The following is an 18,698-nucleotide window of genomic DNA, read 5'->3' on the forward strand; positions in this document are numbered from 1 at the left end:
CCTATTGATCAGAGTTGCTTGCCAAAATTTGGGCAAAAGTTATGAGTTATGGTTGGGATGCTGCAGGCTGTGAGCTGAGGAAGGTGGAGGCTGCATGCAGTACAATTTCAAGGTTTCTGCAGGGCTTAGAAGAAAGTGGTCCATAGGTCACACCAATATAATATATAAAAAAATAGGCTCACGCTGTTAGAAGAAACAACACTTAGAACCCTGCAAGTTGTCCTACGAAGCAAAATATTTAAAAAATCAAAATAAACCAGGTTTAGTCAACCATTACTATTGCTTATATGAGTGATAATGCAAAGTGTTCAGGCAAAGTGTTTCACCATATTCTGGAACCAGCTCGTGCAAACAGTTGGTATTAACTCTTCCATCCTTGGCGTGTAGATTGGGCTGGTCTACTCTTCTAAATACCTAAGAGATGGAAAGATTAATCCTTGTGGGTATGTGCACTATTTGTGTGTTTTATGTGTTCGGATGGATACCCAGGAAGAATGTATGCCTGAGGGTGCCTGCAGTAGGAGAAGGTATTTTACAGATGTACTTCAAGGAGTAACAGTAACCCTTACTGTACATCTTCAAAAACAGGAAATGAGAAAGAATATATTTTAAAAGGTTAAAGAAAAGAGGCACCGAGGGTTTAATAATGCTGAACTCATTGTGTGGCTGTGCATCATTAATGATTTCCGATACCATTTTGAGAACAGATTGTCCCTGAATTTTCTTTAATTATTCTCCCTTCCCAGGCTACATAACTAAAGAATTGTGGAGGTTGCTGCATCTCAATTTTGGAGAAAAGTACACACATTTATAAATATAAGGACTAATAGTTATTTCCTTAGCATATGTGAAAGTAAATAAAACGCTAAAGAGAAATTTTTGTAATGCTAAGTCTGTTGGTGTGTTTGCGTATGGAGGAATTATTCAAGCCAGCAGAATGGTAACAGCCAAACCAGAAGAAGTGACCTGAATGGCTCCTCTCATTCTAGTATAGTCTTGCCCTGCATTCCTTACCTTTGGCCATCGTTGCTGGATCTGATGGGAGCTGTAGTCCAGCGGCATCTGGAACACCACAGGTTCCTCATCCCTGTCCTGGAGTAACAGGGTCCCAGTGTCCCCAACCACCAACTGCCATATTCTGCAGCATTCTTTGAAAAGGGAAGCCGCCTCTTTTGAGCTCAGATAAGGATCATTTCACAGTTTTCTGGGGATGTATCAGCTCCTGTGGCTATGTATCTTTTTATACATTACAGTCAGCTGTTGTTGGCTGCACATGGTGGGGTGTGTGACTTGCTCAGTGGAGCTCAGCTGCGGCCCCTCTCAGGTGGGGGCCATTGCTATTCTAAGAGAATGAGAGAGAAGTTCATGGTGAGCTCTGGCATCTATTTTTCTAGAAAAACAGCACTGGTGATATATACACACTTTCATTCTACACTGCCACATGTGAAGTGACCCTGAACTTTAGGATCACAAAGTCTATGACCTCCCTTAGCAAATGACTGGTCACACCACGTACTTCAAGAGTCATTCTTTCAAACTGTGGAGACACATCACATGCAAAGTTGCTTTGATCAGAACAGAAGATGCTTCAGGCATCTCACTGCTCCCCTTAGGTCTCAGGTTGTATTGGTCCAGCACGATGCTTTTTCTGATCAGTGGATCAGAAGAGAAGCCATATTATTATTATTTGCCTGTGATGTTCAAACTTTGTAGAAGGGAAATAAAATAAAAGACACATCTCTTAACTTGGCTTGAAATCCTTGGGAATGCCAGTGTGTGTCTGCTTTAATCTTCCAGTTGCTCAGCTAAACAAACACAGTCCCTATTCTCATCTCACTTGACAAGGCTTGGTTGAAAAGGAAGGAATAATGAAGAAGAAAACCCAAGAATATCTGCTCTTCAGGAAATGTTGCTTAAAAAGAAAGCTCCACAGATAGCAATATTTGCTCTGTGCTAGCCTCCTTGGTAAATGTAAATAAAGGAAGGAGAATAAAAAATGAGGGTGCTTTGATAAATCTTGGCAGGTGGCCTAAAGGAGAAAAAGCTTGTGTAAAAGAAAGCATAATCATTGGGACAGAAAGTCTTGTGCAATAACCAAGCATGTCCCCTTTAAGTTATCTTCACTCTAGCTATCTGAAGGAAGTCTCTACCTACTCTTTCTATTAAAATGTCTAGCTGTCTCATAAGCTTATTTATGCTCTCTGATTCACTGGCCTTACTAAGCAGCTCCCTCCATATGTTTACTACTCTTTAAGGGAAATTGTTCAGCTTGACATTTTATTTGTGCCTCATTTTTAGACTGTGTGCTCCCCCCACAAAAAATCCTCATCAAGCTGCGTTACCAGAATTGAACTCTGCTTTGTTAACTAGCATTTTGCTGGGATTTGGCATTGTTCTGCAGGTCTCCATCTAAAGGCATAACCATGTGCAATCTAAAATAAGGCAGGAATACTTCCCCATCCTCCCATAATGGCAGCCCAGGGATTGCCAAATGCGATAACTGAGTGAGGGAGAATGGCAGGAGCACTTGCGCTTTCCCTGCCTTCGCACACAGAAGCTTAACCCACTGGATGCATGTAGGTGGACCTGGAACCCCAAATACTCAGGGTCCTAGTTCACAGGAATAACCTACATGCAGTCAGCAGGCTGCCCCATTGTGGACATGCCCTCAACAAGCAGACAGTCTTGCGGGGAGAGAGGGCTGGTGCAGGACAAAGCAGCAGGGCAAATGTGTGTGGCCCTCCGGTGTCCTCCCTCATGTGATTATTATCAGGGGCTTGAGAATAATGCCTGAGGAAGGCTTGTGGGAAGCTGCTGAATCACGTCCAAATAGTTTTAGTTTTACCTCAAGGGATCATGGGAAGTTCCATAGGGAGATATAGTTATCTCTAACAGAAAACGATCTGCACCACCACTAAACTTTAATTTCCATGTTATTTTAGGAACTGGGCAGGAGAACTGGTACAAAACCAATATAAGCTTGCTGTGTAGATGTGCTCCAAAGCGAAACATTCCAGGTCCTGCTGGCATCTTCTCATCTCAATTTTGTAAAGTAGGGTGGGGTTAGGGGGTGCTTTCCATATTCATAACATTTATCTAGGTAGTCTGTGTATCCAAACAGTAGGAAAGGTAAAATTAGAAAACAGGAGGGAAGGAAGGAAGGAAGGAAGGAAGGGGAAAAGGAAAGAGAAAAAGAAAGAAGGAAAGCATTCCAAACCCTCAAATCCAGTAGGAACCAATTCAATCTCTCGGCTAACTGGTGATTAGGCCACTGAAGGGAACCAGCTTCCCTTCAGCCTAGAACCCAAAGGGCGTGTTGGGGATATATTTCCCCACCTGCATGGAGTGTAATTTAGGGCTGGCCGGTGCCACTTGCGGTCCACCGAACATTGTTCTGTGCTGTGCTCTGGCAAATGCTTCCCCTTTTTTGTAGTCCCAATAAGGCAACAAATCAGGACTGATGGACCACATTTGTTTGGCCTTGTGGATCAAAAGTTTTACAGGCCTGGTTTAGAAACAGCGAAGAGACATGTGGGACTTAACGCTTGGTGTTGTTTCCACTGGGAGCAGTGGTGGTGGTGGTGGGGTGTAGAGTGTCAGGTCACTGCTTTTCACCAAAAGGAGAGGGAGAAGAGTGAGGCACAGGGGTCTCTCACCTCAGCTCTAAAAATTTCACAATTGCAGGCCTGATTTAGGGTCTGGAAGAAGGTAAGCCTTCATTATTTAGAATTCTTCCATTCTTGCCCAACAGTAAGATTTTTTAAAATGTCTCTAGAAAGCCTGGTGATGCTTTGCTTTGACAGGAAGTGCAGTTTAGACGTAAACCTTCAGCAGCATCGTAGGGAAAAGAGCTTCCAGCTACTGTTGCAAAATCCACAGCACCAGCCTCATTATCAAACACCTAATGCAGATGAAATCACGAACAGCTTAAAAAACTCTACATGTAATCCTATCAGCCAAACTAAACAAGAAAATAAATCTGAACTCTTATCACGTGAGACATGCTTTATGGAGCTTCAAAGTGGAAGAGGAATTCCATGCTCCCAGAGGCTATTTTGGAGGTTTCTCTGTGGGAAGGAGTCTCCACTGAATGCATGAGTTGTTCCTTGACTAATTGAAGAGAATGAGGCAAACTCTGTGTGTGTTTCAGCTACCATATGCACACCAAAACAATCAGAGTGGAACAGATAATAAATAGTATCATATCATAAAGTTCTAAGGTTTTAAATTGGGAAAACAGATCTGGAAATGATAAAAGTTTTAAAGTTTACAAATCAACTTTCAAGATTCAGTGTTTTCTCAATCTCTGAAACTTAGATTTTAGTGCCAGAAAATAGTATCCATTATTTGTTATTTGTCTCTTGCATTCCATTACATACATGTGAAAGCCACCTATCCCATTTCCCCCCTAAATTCACACTTTTAAGCTCAGTATTATGCTTGAGCTATGAAGCCAAATTCTGCATTTCAAATTTGTTTCATCTTTGCCATTCACATGGTTAATTTGCCCAATGACCGCTCTAGGCATAATGCTGCAAGTTGTGAACCTGGTCTTGAGAGCAGAGCTTAATAACCCAGCACCACTCCAGAGAACTACAGTGGTACCTCGAGTTACATACGCTTCAGGTTACACACTCCACTAACCCAGAAATAGTACCTCGGGTTAAGAACTTTGCTTCAGGATGAGAACAGAAATTGTGCCCCAGCGACGTGGCAGCAGCAGGAGGCCCCATTAGCTAAAGTGGTGCTTCAGGTTAAGAACAGTTTCAGGTTAAGAACGGACCTCCGGAACGAATTAAGTTCTTAACCCGAGGTACCACTGTATAGGAACAAAGCAGGAGCCTAGCATTGGGGGGGGGGGCAAGGGGGCGGCTTATGGCATACACTGCCTCATTGCTGGAAATGTTTCCTTCCATTCATGCCGCAAGTGAACCTCATTGAGCAGATCTACGAAACCTTGGCTTTTGCTGAATTGGGCCATCAGTTGCCAACTGAATCATGCAATAAAGACATGTGATTGCACTGGTGCTCAGAATCAGGAAAATATATTTGGCACGTTCTAGGTCCAAAGACTGGTGGGACAATCTTAAAGCTGCTTGTGGTGAGGAAACTGAAGGCAGTTTAATTGCCCACTAATGTCCTGCTTGGGTCACACACTGACAGAGTGGAAGTAAAGCCGGAGGAGCTCTCTAGTCCTCCAGTGTCCTTTCCCCTTTAAAAAGCAGCCCCCTCCGCTGAAAACAATGAATGGGGTGGATTTATGGCATGCCCTGAGCTGGCATGAATCTCTCCCAGGGTTGAGGTTTGTGTGTCAGGGTTGAAAGGCTGCATTGCAGGGGGTTGGATGAGATGACCCTCCGAGTCCCTTCCAGCTGTACAAGAGTTTCCCACTCTTTCCGTGATGCCCCACCCCTTTTGACCCTCCTGATGTTGGTAGAACCAGGGCAGTGGGAGCTGCTGTGGCGGTGGGAAGGGTCATCTGACATCCGCTCTCTTGCTCTGGCATTGCAGAGGGAAGTCTGATGAATCCCTCCAAGGGGCAATAGAACTGCAGCTTCAACTTTCCTGGTGAAAATGTTAAGTTGTTAAATCTCTGCTACTGAAATCAATGAGATCTACAAATTCTCACTTTGGATCTTGTCAGTGGTTTCATATGCATTTAATTATTGTAAAAGATTCTATCTTATTTTTTTATTTTTTTTAAAAATCAAATTGGCTCACCAAAAAGTAATATAGAAATTTGTACAAATATAAAACACTCATGATTCAGTTCCATGATTGGGATCTAAGTCATTAATGTCACCATAGATTGACAATTGCTAATTCACTGACCTACATGATAATGGAGCTGGGATCATATGAATACCACTGAACTCTTCAATCTGCGTGATTGTGGGAGAGAGAGCTAGGACACTAGAGATCTCCAGAACAGTATTCACTTAATAGCAACTCTCAATAATCATTATGGGTGGGGCAGGGGCAGGGGGAGTAATAGAATCATAGAATTGTAGAGTTGGGGGGGAGTCATCTGGCCCAACCCCCTGCAATGCAGGAATTTTTAATCATGACACACAAACTGATATTGAAACAATACAAATTTGTAGTGTAGATATACCCTGGATCTCAATTATGAAATTAACAGCCAAAGTTGCTGGTATCATACCCTTGGAAAATGTTCTTACTATGATTTATATAAAAAATATTTGCACAACAAATTTCCCATGAATAAGAAAGAGTGACAGCTTCTGAAATCCAGGGCTTTGCTATGTTTTCAAAACAATAGGTTTGAATTCCTTAATAGGCTTTGAGTCTCCAGTATGTTTTGAACTTCCTAATGCCACCGGTGATATTTATCCATTGGCTCGTAAAAGAAAAACAAAATAAAATTGGAAGCACTTGAATAAATATCTAGAAATTGGCCAGGTTAAATATTGGGTAGGGTGGTCTCACTTTGTAAATTAGAAACACCCCCCCCCCCACTTGATCACCAATATGTTCTTTGCAAATCCTCGGTTCATACAATATGAATCAATTTACAACCCCAAAGCATGTAAACTGAAATACTTCCTTGATTTTTTCACCATTTGGTGATTTCCTCCCTAACTGTGAGCGTGGCCTAGTTTGGGAGTCCCACCCTAAAATGACACAATCTGTGAAATGTTGTTCACCATTGCTTCCTCCCATAGGTTTTTCCCCCTGGACAGAACATCTTCTCTCTCATTCTCTCTGTGCCCAAAATGAGAGTAGCTGTCAGACTGCACTCCTTGTTCTGACTCCACCTAAGAAACTTTATGTCCAAGAGTACCATCCTCTCCAAGTTGGTTACCCCTAACAAGGTCAGGTAAGAAACTGCCTTGCTGTTGTATGTTAGGACGTGCACGCAATTCCCATCTTCACTTCCATCTAACTCAGGAAACTAGTGGTGAAGAGCAGGCTGGATTGTTGATAGGTAGATTGCAGGTACAGACTGCGGACCCCTTGCCCTGGTTTTCCGATAGAGATTTAGTTTTCATTTTGATTGCGGATTGATGTCTGTGTTTTAAGCAACTAAATACTACAGTCAGGGGAAGCACATCAACACCCAGTGCAAAAAGGTCCCAAATCTCTCCAGCTTTACCTTAAAATATTTGGGGGAGAAAGGTGGCTTAAAGCTGAGTAGAAGGGTTGAAAATTCATTCAGTGCTTTTAGTACTGTGTATGTTTACTTTAGCAAAACCACCTCCAACCAATTCGTGAAAGAACCATTCACAAAGAACTCTGTTCACCCTCCATATGCAGAGAGGCATGCATGTGGGGGGGGGGGAGTGGTCCCATGCAGCCTGTTCCTCCCCTGCTATGATGCTTCTGTTGCTGGGCAATGGAAATGAGCTGTTCATTCAAATCAAAGTCTTCTGCACCTTGCATGTAAGCCACTTTTGCAAAAGCAGAGGTGGTGCTGCCCACTGAGACCTGGAAACTGCCGAACTGCAAGGCAATCTAAAGTAAAGCATGAGACTGAGAAGCCTGGCCGAACTATCATGGTGCCTAGCACAATACCAGGCCGGTAGGGAAGAGAGGACTTAGCTGTATTCATATGAGAAAATTGAGAAGGGCCATAGCTACATGATATGGTACATTATTTGCATATACTGAGGTTCCTTCCTGGCAGGTCTAGTTTTGAAACAGAAACTCAGGGCAGAGCAACGCCTGAGTCTTTGGGAGCTGCTGCCCATCTCATAGTCTAGTTCAGTATTAAGCAGGTTTCTCTACTTCTAATGTCTTTTACAATATGCTTGGTTCTTTCAGCCACAGCTAAAGTATTTTTAGGAACTGCATGCTCAGTTTAGAAGTTTAATAGAAAATTTTAATAAATCTCAGGAACCATTCCACTTGAAAAAAATGTTGATCAAGGTTTCTTTTCTAAATTGTAGTACACAGTGTCATGTGCATGCAGTTCTTGCTGGAATCTGTTGCTCGTGGGGTTGTCAGCCAGTCAGAAAAACAACCACCACTATGGCCTGACCTGGCTTTGTTTTGTTTTCCCCTTTGCCAGAATCCCAAAGGGCAAGGCACAGACTCCCTTAGTCTCCATCTCCACTTTTTAAAATCAGCACATATCAGGTGATAAAGCGAGTTTTGCACTTATTTCTGCCCCTGGTCCTGAGAGCCACTGAGTTAACACCTGAGGCCCCAGCACTGGTTAAATAAGAAAAAAAGAATACTGAGTGTGTGGAAAGAGGAGCAATGTACAATATCTCACATTAACTTTCCCATCTGAAATGTGTTTCATCTCAAGTAAGACATACTGATTTTGATGGCATTAGCTTTCACACAAGGATGTGGAGCCTTATTTTAATTTGCAACTTGTTGATGCACTACAGAGTGCCTTTCCTTCAGGTAGTGGGGCTCTCCGCAGGGGAATAAGTCTTGGGCTGGGGAGGGGCTTCCCTTCCGCTCTCCCCCTTGTGCTGCTGTTTTCGTTTATTCCAAGTATTGGAAAACAGAGCATACTAAGAAATGATGATGTGAATATGTGCAGGCCACTCCATCCAAAACATTATTTCAGCAATTGGGATAAAAAGTTACTGGCAATGATAAAATTTATTGAAATAAATGGAGAATAGTCCACATTTAAATAGTAGTGTGTTTGCTTGGTTTTAGTTAGTTTCAAAATGTTTTCCTTCTGTTTAAAATCCTAAATTAAAAACAAAAACCCTGTGTTTTGCTGTTCACTTAAGCTTTTCAAGTTTCATCCTGAAACAGTGGAGATGAGAATATAATAAAATGGTAAAGGGCCCCTGACCATTAGGTCCAGTTGTGGATGACTCTGGGATTGCAGCACTCATCTCGCTTTACTGGTCGAGGGAGCCGGCGTACGGCTTCCAGGTCATGTGGCCAGCATGACTAAGCTGCTTCTGGCAAACCAGAGCAGTGCATGGAAACACCGTTTACCTTCCCGCTGGAGTGGTACCTATTTATTTACTTGCACTTAGACGTGCTTTCAAACTGCTAGGTTGGCAGGAGCAGGGACCAAGCAACAGGAGCTCACCCCGTCATGGGGATTCAAACCGCCGACCTTCTGATCAGCAAGCCCTAGGCTCTGTGGTTTAGACCACAGCACCACCGGCGTCCCTGAGATATAATATAATATAATATAATATAATATAATATAATATAATATAATATAATATAATATAATATAATATAATATAATATAATATAAATAATAGTTAGTATTTAAAAACATCTGACCATAGGGTATATTTCACACTGCAGACTTGTATCAGATTGATATCACTTTTGTGGCTTCATTTTGAGAATTGTAGTTTGGTGACAATGCTAAGAATTGTCTGTTTGAAATCCCTCCTCTCCTCCCACAAAGTGCAGCTCAGAGGGTTCCCTTTTAAGATGGAATGAGAACAGCTTGAATGTCTTCAATGAAGTAGAGATACTCCTATAAACAGTAGGGAACTGTCACATATTTTTGACTACATGAGTGAGAATCAGAAGGAGTGAACAATCTGGAATGCAAAAGTAGAGGAACAGGGTTGGCATTTTGGCCCTCTGCTGGAGAAGGAAATCAAATTTGCCTGTTTGTTACCTATACAATTATATTTGGGAGCTCATTACCATTCTTAAGAATGCTTTAACCTATAATTTCCATAAAAGAGATGAAAATCTACCTACTTAACTTGCTTAGTTGTGGAACTCCATTAGAATTAAATTGCAGGCCTATTTATGTATGTGTGTGTATCCAGTTATGTAAATTACAAAATTAGAACAGGCACATAATTAAATGTGACAATGGGCCATGTCCTCCTTTTCTGAAGAAAAATGCACAGAAGGGGAAAATTTAAACTGCATCATCCCGAGGGTTTTTGTCTGCGAGAAAGGCTAGCGGTGGTGCAGAAGTGGAGAGGGTGTGCCTGGACTGCTGAGTGCTTTGGCAACAGTTAATAGTTGTTGAGCATTTGTGCAGATATTTACATAGAGAAAGAGCTGTGGCCATAGTAAGTCTCTAAATATGAATAAAGGAAATATGTGATGTACAGACCAATCATGAAACGCACTAAGGCAGTCTTTCCAGGTGGTGGATTTTAAGGGGCAATAAAGTAGAGGCAGGAAGTTCTGATCCATCAGGAGCACAATCCACTGGGAATCGACAATTTGCAACCATAATGCTTATTACTAGAAAAACTTCCCAAGAGACCAAACTGTAGGTTTATCAGGGGAAGGGTGTCATTGCGGATCTTCCACCCCGGCCAGCAATTTTTTCAAGATGCTTCTAGAAATATTTAAATTATGTATATAGTGTGTTTGCCTCTTATCTTTCCCTCCCCAAACTGCTAATGTGAACAAGAATAGTTTTAAAGTTTTCTTTGGCGTTAAGGCAATGCTTACTTGAAACCAAAATCTATAATTTTAGATGTACAATATTGTAAGTTTGAGGCTATGTTTTATTTAAAAATAATTATTCTAATTGAGTTGGATTGTGAACGAGGGTGCTTAGGCAGAAGGGGCAGTCTGCTCTTGCTGAAAAAGGGTGAGGAATACTAGCAGCATAGAACTGTAGAGCTGGGAGGGATCCCCAGGGCCATCTGCTCCAGTGCCCTGCAATGCAGGAATCTCAACTGAAGCATCCAGGACAGATGACCAGATTCTGGACTTGGGTTCTTTGATGTTCAGAGTAGCAGCCAAGTGTAATCAAATGACTCTCGTAAAGCTAATAGCAATCTGCATGTTCAAATGCAGAGCGTCCTGCCGAAGATGAAGCCATTGCTTTCACTTTTTGACAGGGATTGTTCAGAATCATCTAGTGGTCCACTGTGGGCAAGCAAAATCCTGAACTAAGTGGACCTTAGGTCTGATCCGGTTGAGTATTTCTTATGTTCTTTTAATTGGATTCCATGACTTGATGGTATTTTTTCCCTCCACATTCAGCTGATGATACACTGCAATAAACTCTTTTGACCTTCATGCTGCCAGAGCCCACTTTTCATGAAAGCAGGAAGGATTTTTTTAAAAAAAGTCTGCATTCATGTTATTTCTGCTGGAAATATGCCACCAGCAACATACATTATTCTTGATTCTTCCCCTTTCCTGAAGATGCATGCCCTTTTCATTGTGGAGGTTCTGCTGTGAATTTCTTCCGAAGGGGCTGCTTGTGACTACATGGTGTTAGGGGCAAATGTCACACCATTTCCCATGGGCGGTGTGCCAAATTACATTTCTTTCCATCTGCTCTGCTGCGCAGTTCAGCAATGGGAGAGCAGCGTCTGTGTTGTGACAAACCTGTACTGTGACATCAAAACATATTTCTTTGAGCAGGAATCCAGGCATACATTTTGCTAAGTGAGGCCAGTGAAGTTGTAGTCCTGTGACCTAGGATGCCATTGGCTCAAATATTTGCATCTAATCTCAGCCATGAACTTGATGGGTGACCTTGGACAAAATGCTATGTCTCAGATGTAGGAACATAGGAGCATGCGTTATACTAATTTTTAGTACAGTAAGCCTGCTACTTATGTACATCTAACTTGTGTGCATTCCGCTGTATGTATTTGGCAAAAAAAATTTTTGTTTAAAAAAAAGAAAAAGAAAGGGGGGGGGTGTCCAGGTGAAAAGACTTTGGCAATCCCACCCACCATTGCACCCAGTGTGTTTTGACTATACAAGATTTTGGCTTTATGTACAATCCCTGGAATGTAATTCCTGTGTAAGTTATGGTCTTAGTGTATATCTAAAATCCACATTTGGTAGATTCAATCCATATTAGCATTTCCTCATGGTACTGCTGCTTCTTTCTTGCTTGTGATTTGCATGATGCATGTCCCAATTTATAGCTGTTGTGCTAGTTGTGCCCCTTTACTATGGTATTCTTCATACTTGTTTTATGATTATTTGGGAGAGGAGAGGTTCTGCTCTTGCATTGCAATGGCACAGCTGTTTCCCACGGAGAACCAACCTTGTTCTGTTGTCACTCTTACTGGTGGGAATGGCTTCAAACATGCCAGAGTAGTTTGGCAACCTTTACTCCACCTTTCTCTCCCCCGCACCCGCTTCATCCTTGGGCATGTGGGAAAAGCTCTTTTTGGAATAAAGTTATATCCACTACTTTACTGACAATTTTTTGAATATTCAGTGTGCAGTAGTGGGCCTGCACAGCTTTGCTTAATGACTGAGCCCTTTTCCCATTCACTTTTCATGGGGATGGAAGTGGACAGATTACTAGAACCATAGAATTGTAGAGTTGGAAGGGACCTTCCAACCCTCTGCAGCACAGCAGTCTTGCCCACAGCCATCCCTGGGTGGGCTTGAACCACCAAGCTTCTGGTTACAGCCAGATGCACCAACCCATTGCACCATGGTACATTGACTTATTTTTAAGTGCTACTGCCCAGTGCAAACCAGTGGACTTCAGTAGCTTTGCTTAATGTCAGATGCCTTTTCCTGTTCTCCTGCTTCTGTGGTGATGGTCAGGGATGATTGAACCCATTCACATCTGGTCTATTTTATCCCATTTATTGGCAGATTTTAAGCCACTACCCCTGTGTGCATTGAACTACATCCTTTCTCCATTATCCTTCAGCTTTCACCATGGGGGATTTGTTTTTAGAGGTAATTGTCATTCTCTTTTTTCTGACAGATGGAGCAGATTTAGGTATTGCCCTCGCTGCTGCACAGCATTGTATGCAAATAGAGCATTCTGTTCACGAAGTGTTTATCAGGAGTCAGAAAGGAAAAACCAAGCAGAATATTTATTTCCCCTCACGCCCAAATGTTCTTCAAGTAGATAATAATGAGAGGCATCAGACTATATCCACACCCTAAACCAGTGCATGAAATAAGTTGAATCATAACCATCTGAATGTGATCTGGGCAGAGAGGTCCACAGCTCTGAAAGGTGTTTTACAGCTGTTGTTGGACACTGGAAGACTAAGCATGTGATTTGAGGGTACTCTTGGATTTGGCACCGATTATGGAAACCCAAATGATGGTCAGTTACCAAGAATGCTTTTTACCACTTTTGACTGCTTTGCCAACCACACCCCTGTCTGGAGAGGACTGTGTTACAACACAGCAATCCCTTTTCTGTTCATGTCCAGACCAGATTGCAGAAATGCATTATTTGTGGGGTTGCCTTTAAATATGGTTGGGAAACTTCATCTGGTCCAGAATTCAGCTTCTAGAGTCCTGTTGGAAGCAAGGTCTGTAGTACCTCCATTATAATAGCTGCACATTATAATAGCTGCACCAGCAAGTTTCTGACCCTATTTTTAAGTACTGGTGTTAATCTTTAAAACTACAAATGGTTTGGCCCTGCTATTATTAGACTGCCTGCACCCATGCCACCTTTGCTAACATTTCAGTTATGAAATTCCCTTCTACTGAACACTGAACTGTGTTACTCTTCTTTTCATATTTTCATGTTTTGATTATAAGCACCTTTGGGTGGACATTTGTCCAGAAAAGCAGCCTCAAAATCTTTTAATTAAGTAAATAATAAATATTCTACCATATTTCTTCCCTCCCCACCAATTTTTATTGAGCATAAGGCAGAGGTTTGCAGTTCAGAATCATGATTTTATTAATTTCATTGTAGCTGAAAATCCATAGATAATTACAATGCAGATTACTTGAACATACAACTCCACTCTTTGAGGATCCATTTTGAGATATGAATGAACAGAAGTGAATGCTATTAAGAACAGCAGAAAAGCCACCTGCAAAGGAGTGGAAGCCACAAGGCACTCTTTAGGCATGTAATGATTTGCCCAGGAGTGCATGTGTGCACCCAAGACCAAAAAGGAGGCTTTAAAATGTTGTTTACTTACCATGCAGTTATAACCAATAACAGTCATGTGTGGCACTAACTTTTGAGATTACTAAGTGTGTGTGTGTGTGTGTTTAAGTGACTTAAGAACCACCCACAATTTCATTACTTATATCCCAAATTAAATGGTGTAATGTAGCACAGGGACATAATACGAAGAGGGAAGAGACGGTATTGTGTAGGATGCTCTCTGCGTGGCAATTGCTTAAGTGGAAAGTGCCACAACAGTTATACCTGACAAATGAAAGGGGCTTCAGTGTGGATTATATGTCAGTCAAGACTATTTGTCTGTCTATTTTTTTTTTTTTATTTTTTTTTTTTAAATAATATTTATTAAAATTTTTCAAAAATACAAAAAATATCACTTTACGGGACTCCCCCCTTCCCCCACCCCTACCATATTCCCCTTTCATATTGTTGGCCAAACAAGTTCCCCATTCAAATTGAAACTTAATTTGTTTTACCCTTAATAATAATAAAAAAAAAGAAAAAAACCCAGTGTTCTTTCCCCAAGACCCACCCCATGTCATTCCACAATTTCCATTTTTTAATAAAAGAAGCACCCCAGATAATATAAACAGAAAAGGTAGAAAATATAAAAAAATATAATGAATAATAGACCAATTCAGCAAAAAATAACAAAGTTGGCAAGCCTTTGGAGTTTTAGTTCTCCCCCCCCTGTCTCCGGTTTAATTTCCCCCTGACCATCAACCCCTAGTGTCTGCCTGGAATTCTTAAGGCCATAAATCACAACTTTTCCCCAACTCCTTGCTGGCTTTTTCTTTTTAAAATTAAAAATAAATTTTTTGAAAATCAAAATTATTATTATTATCATTATATTTCAAAACTTTAACTTCAGTCTTTAATAAAACTGTAATAGAACTCCCTCCATTGTTCTTTCCAGGTTGTAGTCTAATTTCCCTTTGTTCCGCTGCTAAAACGTTGTAATTCGAAAGTTTGGTAAGTCTGCAGGGATGGTTGTTATTCAGGGGCAAAACCTTACGTTCAGTCCCTTCCTTTCTTCAATAGAAAAATCTATTGTCTCCTTTAAAAAAAACAAAAAAGAAAACACCCTGAAGACGAGATGTTATTTCCGTTTTGCAGCTTTCCCAGAAGATAACCAGTCCTGTAAAGTTCCATTGGTGTTTTTCCACTTTCCCAATCCTTGTAATGTCCCGAAGCTCCTCAAGGGGGATTGTTGTGACTTTGTTTCCTCTAATCCAAAAGTCAATTTGTTATCCATATTCGCCATTTTGTATCCAAATTTTAACAAGTTGTAGCAAATTGTATCAAATTTAACCAGCCAAGTTCTCATAATAAAATCCACTCCACTTTTCGACTTTGACAGCTATTTTGACAGCTGTCAAAATCTCCGACTCCTTTCACCAGGCTCTCTCTTCAGTCGCCCCGGTTCCCAGGGGGGGGGGTTGCGTTTCCCTTCTCCAGTTCCTCCTCCAGCACAGTTCTTGTAGTTCCCCATCGTGAAATTTTGGATTTTTATCAGCAATGCAAGCCTTTTTGGGTCTTGGTTTCCCCGTCCTTGTTTTGGAAAGTTTACAATAGGGAGGGGACTGACTTCCTTTTTGGATCCCCCCCGCTCGTATCCAATTCGGAAAAAAAAATTTTTTTTTTCCTCCTTTTGAACCCGGTTTCCAAATTTACTCACGGGTTGTTGTTGAAAAGTCCGAATTTTCAATGGAAGAAGTCAGCGCTCTCCGCCGGATGGCATGCGGCTTCGCTCAGCAGGGGAAGCAGAAAACTCAAGGCACCACGCTTCTCCCCGGCACCCGATCCGTAGCCTTTAAAAAGGCTCCTTCACGAGTCGGGAGGGCGCTAACGGTGCAAGCCGAGTCTCCATGTCCACGGCCTCCGTGGCCGTGGTTTCTAAGGGTCCCCGCATCGCCGGTGCGGTAGAACCCAGCCCCTGCCGAGCAGACTCCCTCCGGAGCTCGGAGGGAGTCCGCCATTCGGCGATGGCGCCAACCCGGAAGTCCGACTATTTGTCTGTCTAGCCAAATATTGTCTACTTCACTGGCCAGCAGTTCTCAATGGCTTATGGAAGACATTTTCCATGTGCGCAATTGCCTGAGCCTTTTCACTTTAGCCTTAGCAGCCCCTCCCCCAGCTGCTCCACAGCAAATGGAGTTGATAGCATTCACCTGCTTTACAGGGTTGTTGTAAAGAGCACTGAGGCAAAGTATGTGAAAGACTTTAAGCACGTAGGAAAATTAATTTTTAAAATATAGATGCAAAGCATTGGTCTTTTCTGTAAGTTTTAATGAGTTAAACCATTGCTGAGTGAATATCAAACTGTTTGTATGGACTGATGAGACTCAGTGCTGCATTTTTGTTGATAATGATCTGATACCATGACCATGCCAAAGCAATGGCATTTTTATGCTTGCTAATGTTACATGCGTTGGCTTAAGATTGTTTTGGCTCAGTTTGATTAATGGTTCACAGAACTGGGTGGCTTCTGCACAAGCCAAGCAGTGACTTCCCCATTCATTTCCAAATCCAGGTGTACCCGGATTGCATCATATTACTGAATAATAAATGCATTTGCACCTGTGATATATTTTTATTTTTGTTTCAAGTTAAAAATAAGCACTGTTGGAGAAGCACAACTGATCAGAGAACGGTTTTAGAGGATGTTGTGTTTCCTCTTAAATAGCCCAGAAGAATGACTGAATTTAAGTTAATTATGCCTCAATCCATTAAACTCAGAGGGACCTATTATCAAGTAATGTGTTTAGGATTAGGTTAAGTTGTTAATTATGTGGACATTGATGGGATTAAACTGGTTTGTACTCAAGTTTAATTTATTTGTAGATTACAAGCACCCTAGACCTTATAAAAGACCTGGAGTGATTGCTATTTCCTGTCTTTTTTCCCTCTACCACTTGAGTGAACCCTTCTACCATATCCTAAGGACTACTGGGAAGGACTGCAGCTAGAGATTGTCACTTGTCAGTCCCATGTCCCTGCTCCATTAGTTTAACACAGAATGAGGCTTTAGCTGTTGCAGTGAAAAGCTCTGCTTACACCAAAAACAGACAAAGAACCAGCATAAGATGAGGTTGTGTGAGAAATGTAGGATTGCAAAACTCTTTGAGGGCTGGTCCATAAATGTTCGTACATTCCCCTTCCTGACTGACTTACGTTTATAAATGGACCATGAGATGAACAACATCACAGATATAAGTTAAGTACTGCCTCACATTACCTTAAAATACAATGCTTTCCAGTGGAGTTCATTCATGCATTGAGATTCCTGACCTCAAGTGTCCAGGAGCAAGTGCAGAGAGATCAAGAAATGTTTAAGCTGGTATGAACCAGTCCTGAAGCTGAAGGAAGCAGATTACGATTTGTATTCAGTAGAAGGTGGCATGACAGAGGCATCGCTGCCTGTGGCCCGTACGTTCATGCTGTTATTGCCTCTGGTAAAAATGTTTTGCATGTTAAAAAATCCACCAAACCTCTATCACCTCAAATGACAGTGACAGAAAAGAAATTAGTGTGTATACTGTGGTTGGTGATGTAACAACCTTCTAATAATCTTTAAAAGTATTGCCTGTCTCTAACCTTAGCAGTCACCCTTTTTTGCAGCAAAATGTTTCTTTCATAACCCCAAAGATTTAAAAAAAGAAAGAAAACAAACCCAAAACTTGAGCAGTCACTTTGGGTCAAATTACCTAAGGACATTCCATGCCCAAGTAAAGTTCAAAGGCAGTGTAAGCGATATGAATAATCTGAGCTGCCCAGCAGCAGAGAAACTCATCCAGGCTGATTATGCTGCACCATCCACAAGTGGGCCAAAAAAAGGAGAAAAAATGAAAGGCTTGTGTATTTGCTGCAGGCAGCATAGAAAGAGAAATAAGGACATGCAGTGTGGCTTTAAACTCAGCTATATATTTTCTAGGAGATCTAGCACTAATGTATTTGTTCACTGAAGGTCACTACGCCATCAGGAATATAATAATACTTAGCATTTATATAGCACAATTCAAGTGTTCACATACATTATCTCGGCAAACCTTGCAATAGCCTCGTATAAGAGGCCACTATTATTGTCCCCGCAGAGCAGCTGTTGGAGTGTGGCTGAAAAAGCAGTTACCGTATTTTTTGCTCTATAGGACGCACCCGAGCATAGGCCGCACCTAGTCTTAAGAGGAGGAAAACAAGTAAAAAACATTCTGAATCAAATCATTTCAGCTGCCTTGCCTTGTGGAACCAGCGCAAAAGGAGGAAATACCGGGAATTACCGGCACAGTAAGCTGGAGGAGGGGCAGAAGGGGCAGTCCCCATCCTTTCGGCACATTGTACATCTAGCAGAGTAAGAGCTGCTTCCACGCGTGCAAGCAGCTCTCCCTTTGCTTGAATTACAGCCCCAGCAAGCAGCCAGCCCTGGCTGAGCTTGTCGGGGCTTTATGGGGAAGCCAGGGGATTCCCCAGCCAGCCCAGCCAGTGTCGGGGCTGAAGGGGGAAGCCCGGGGTTTCCCCATAAAGCCCCGGCATCCCCAAGCTAGAACAGCGAGACGGAGCACTGTGCAGCGCTCCGTCTCACTGTTCTGGCTTCGGGGACAGCCTTTCAAGCCTCCGCAGGGCAGCGGGGTGCCTCCGCAGGAGAGTTCCTGAGGTGGGGGCAGCCATCGTGGATGATGTTTGGACACGCAGACCAAAATGTGACTTTGGCATGACTTCAGCCAATTTTTGGCATGACAAAACCAAATTCACAAATTGTACTATCCATTTTAAAATGCCACAAGGCAATCGGTGTGGTTCCCAATCCTCCATGTCACACCTCATGGGGATTCCATTTTGCTCTGTCAAGGTACACATTCCCTACAAATTCTTCCCCTCTAATTTCTGCTCAAAATTTGGG

General features: G+C 42.1%; 1 protein-coding gene across 13 annotated transcripts in view; it reads left to right on the plus strand.

The window, feature by feature from the left end:
• Nucleotides 1–18,698, plus strand: part of PCDH17 (protocadherin 17) — a 142,739-nt gene that overhangs the window by 53,203 nt on the left and 70,838 nt on the right. For 4 of the 13 annotated variants that reach the window (XR_014547212.1, XM_083610457.1, XM_083610456.1 and 1 more), the window contains exon 4: nucleotides 6,687–6,841. The exons of 8 other annotated variants lie outside the window; for them this stretch is intronic. Coding sequence is in view for 4 of the 5 variants with exons in the window: in XM_083610457.1 (XP_083466583.1) it covers nucleotides 6,687–6,832 (146 nt within the window). In the remaining variant the exon portion in view is untranslated. The remainder of the gene's footprint in view (nucleotides 1–6,686; nucleotides 6,842–18,698) is intronic. One more of the 13 variants, XM_083610466.1, reaches the window with a different exon arrangement.

The sequence above is a fragment of the Podarcis filfolensis genome (genome assembly GCF_964270895.1).
Source record: "Podarcis filfolensis genome assembly, chromosome: 4".
Taxonomy (NCBI): Eukaryota; Metazoa; Chordata; class Lepidosauria; order Squamata; family Lacertidae; genus Podarcis; species Podarcis filfolensis.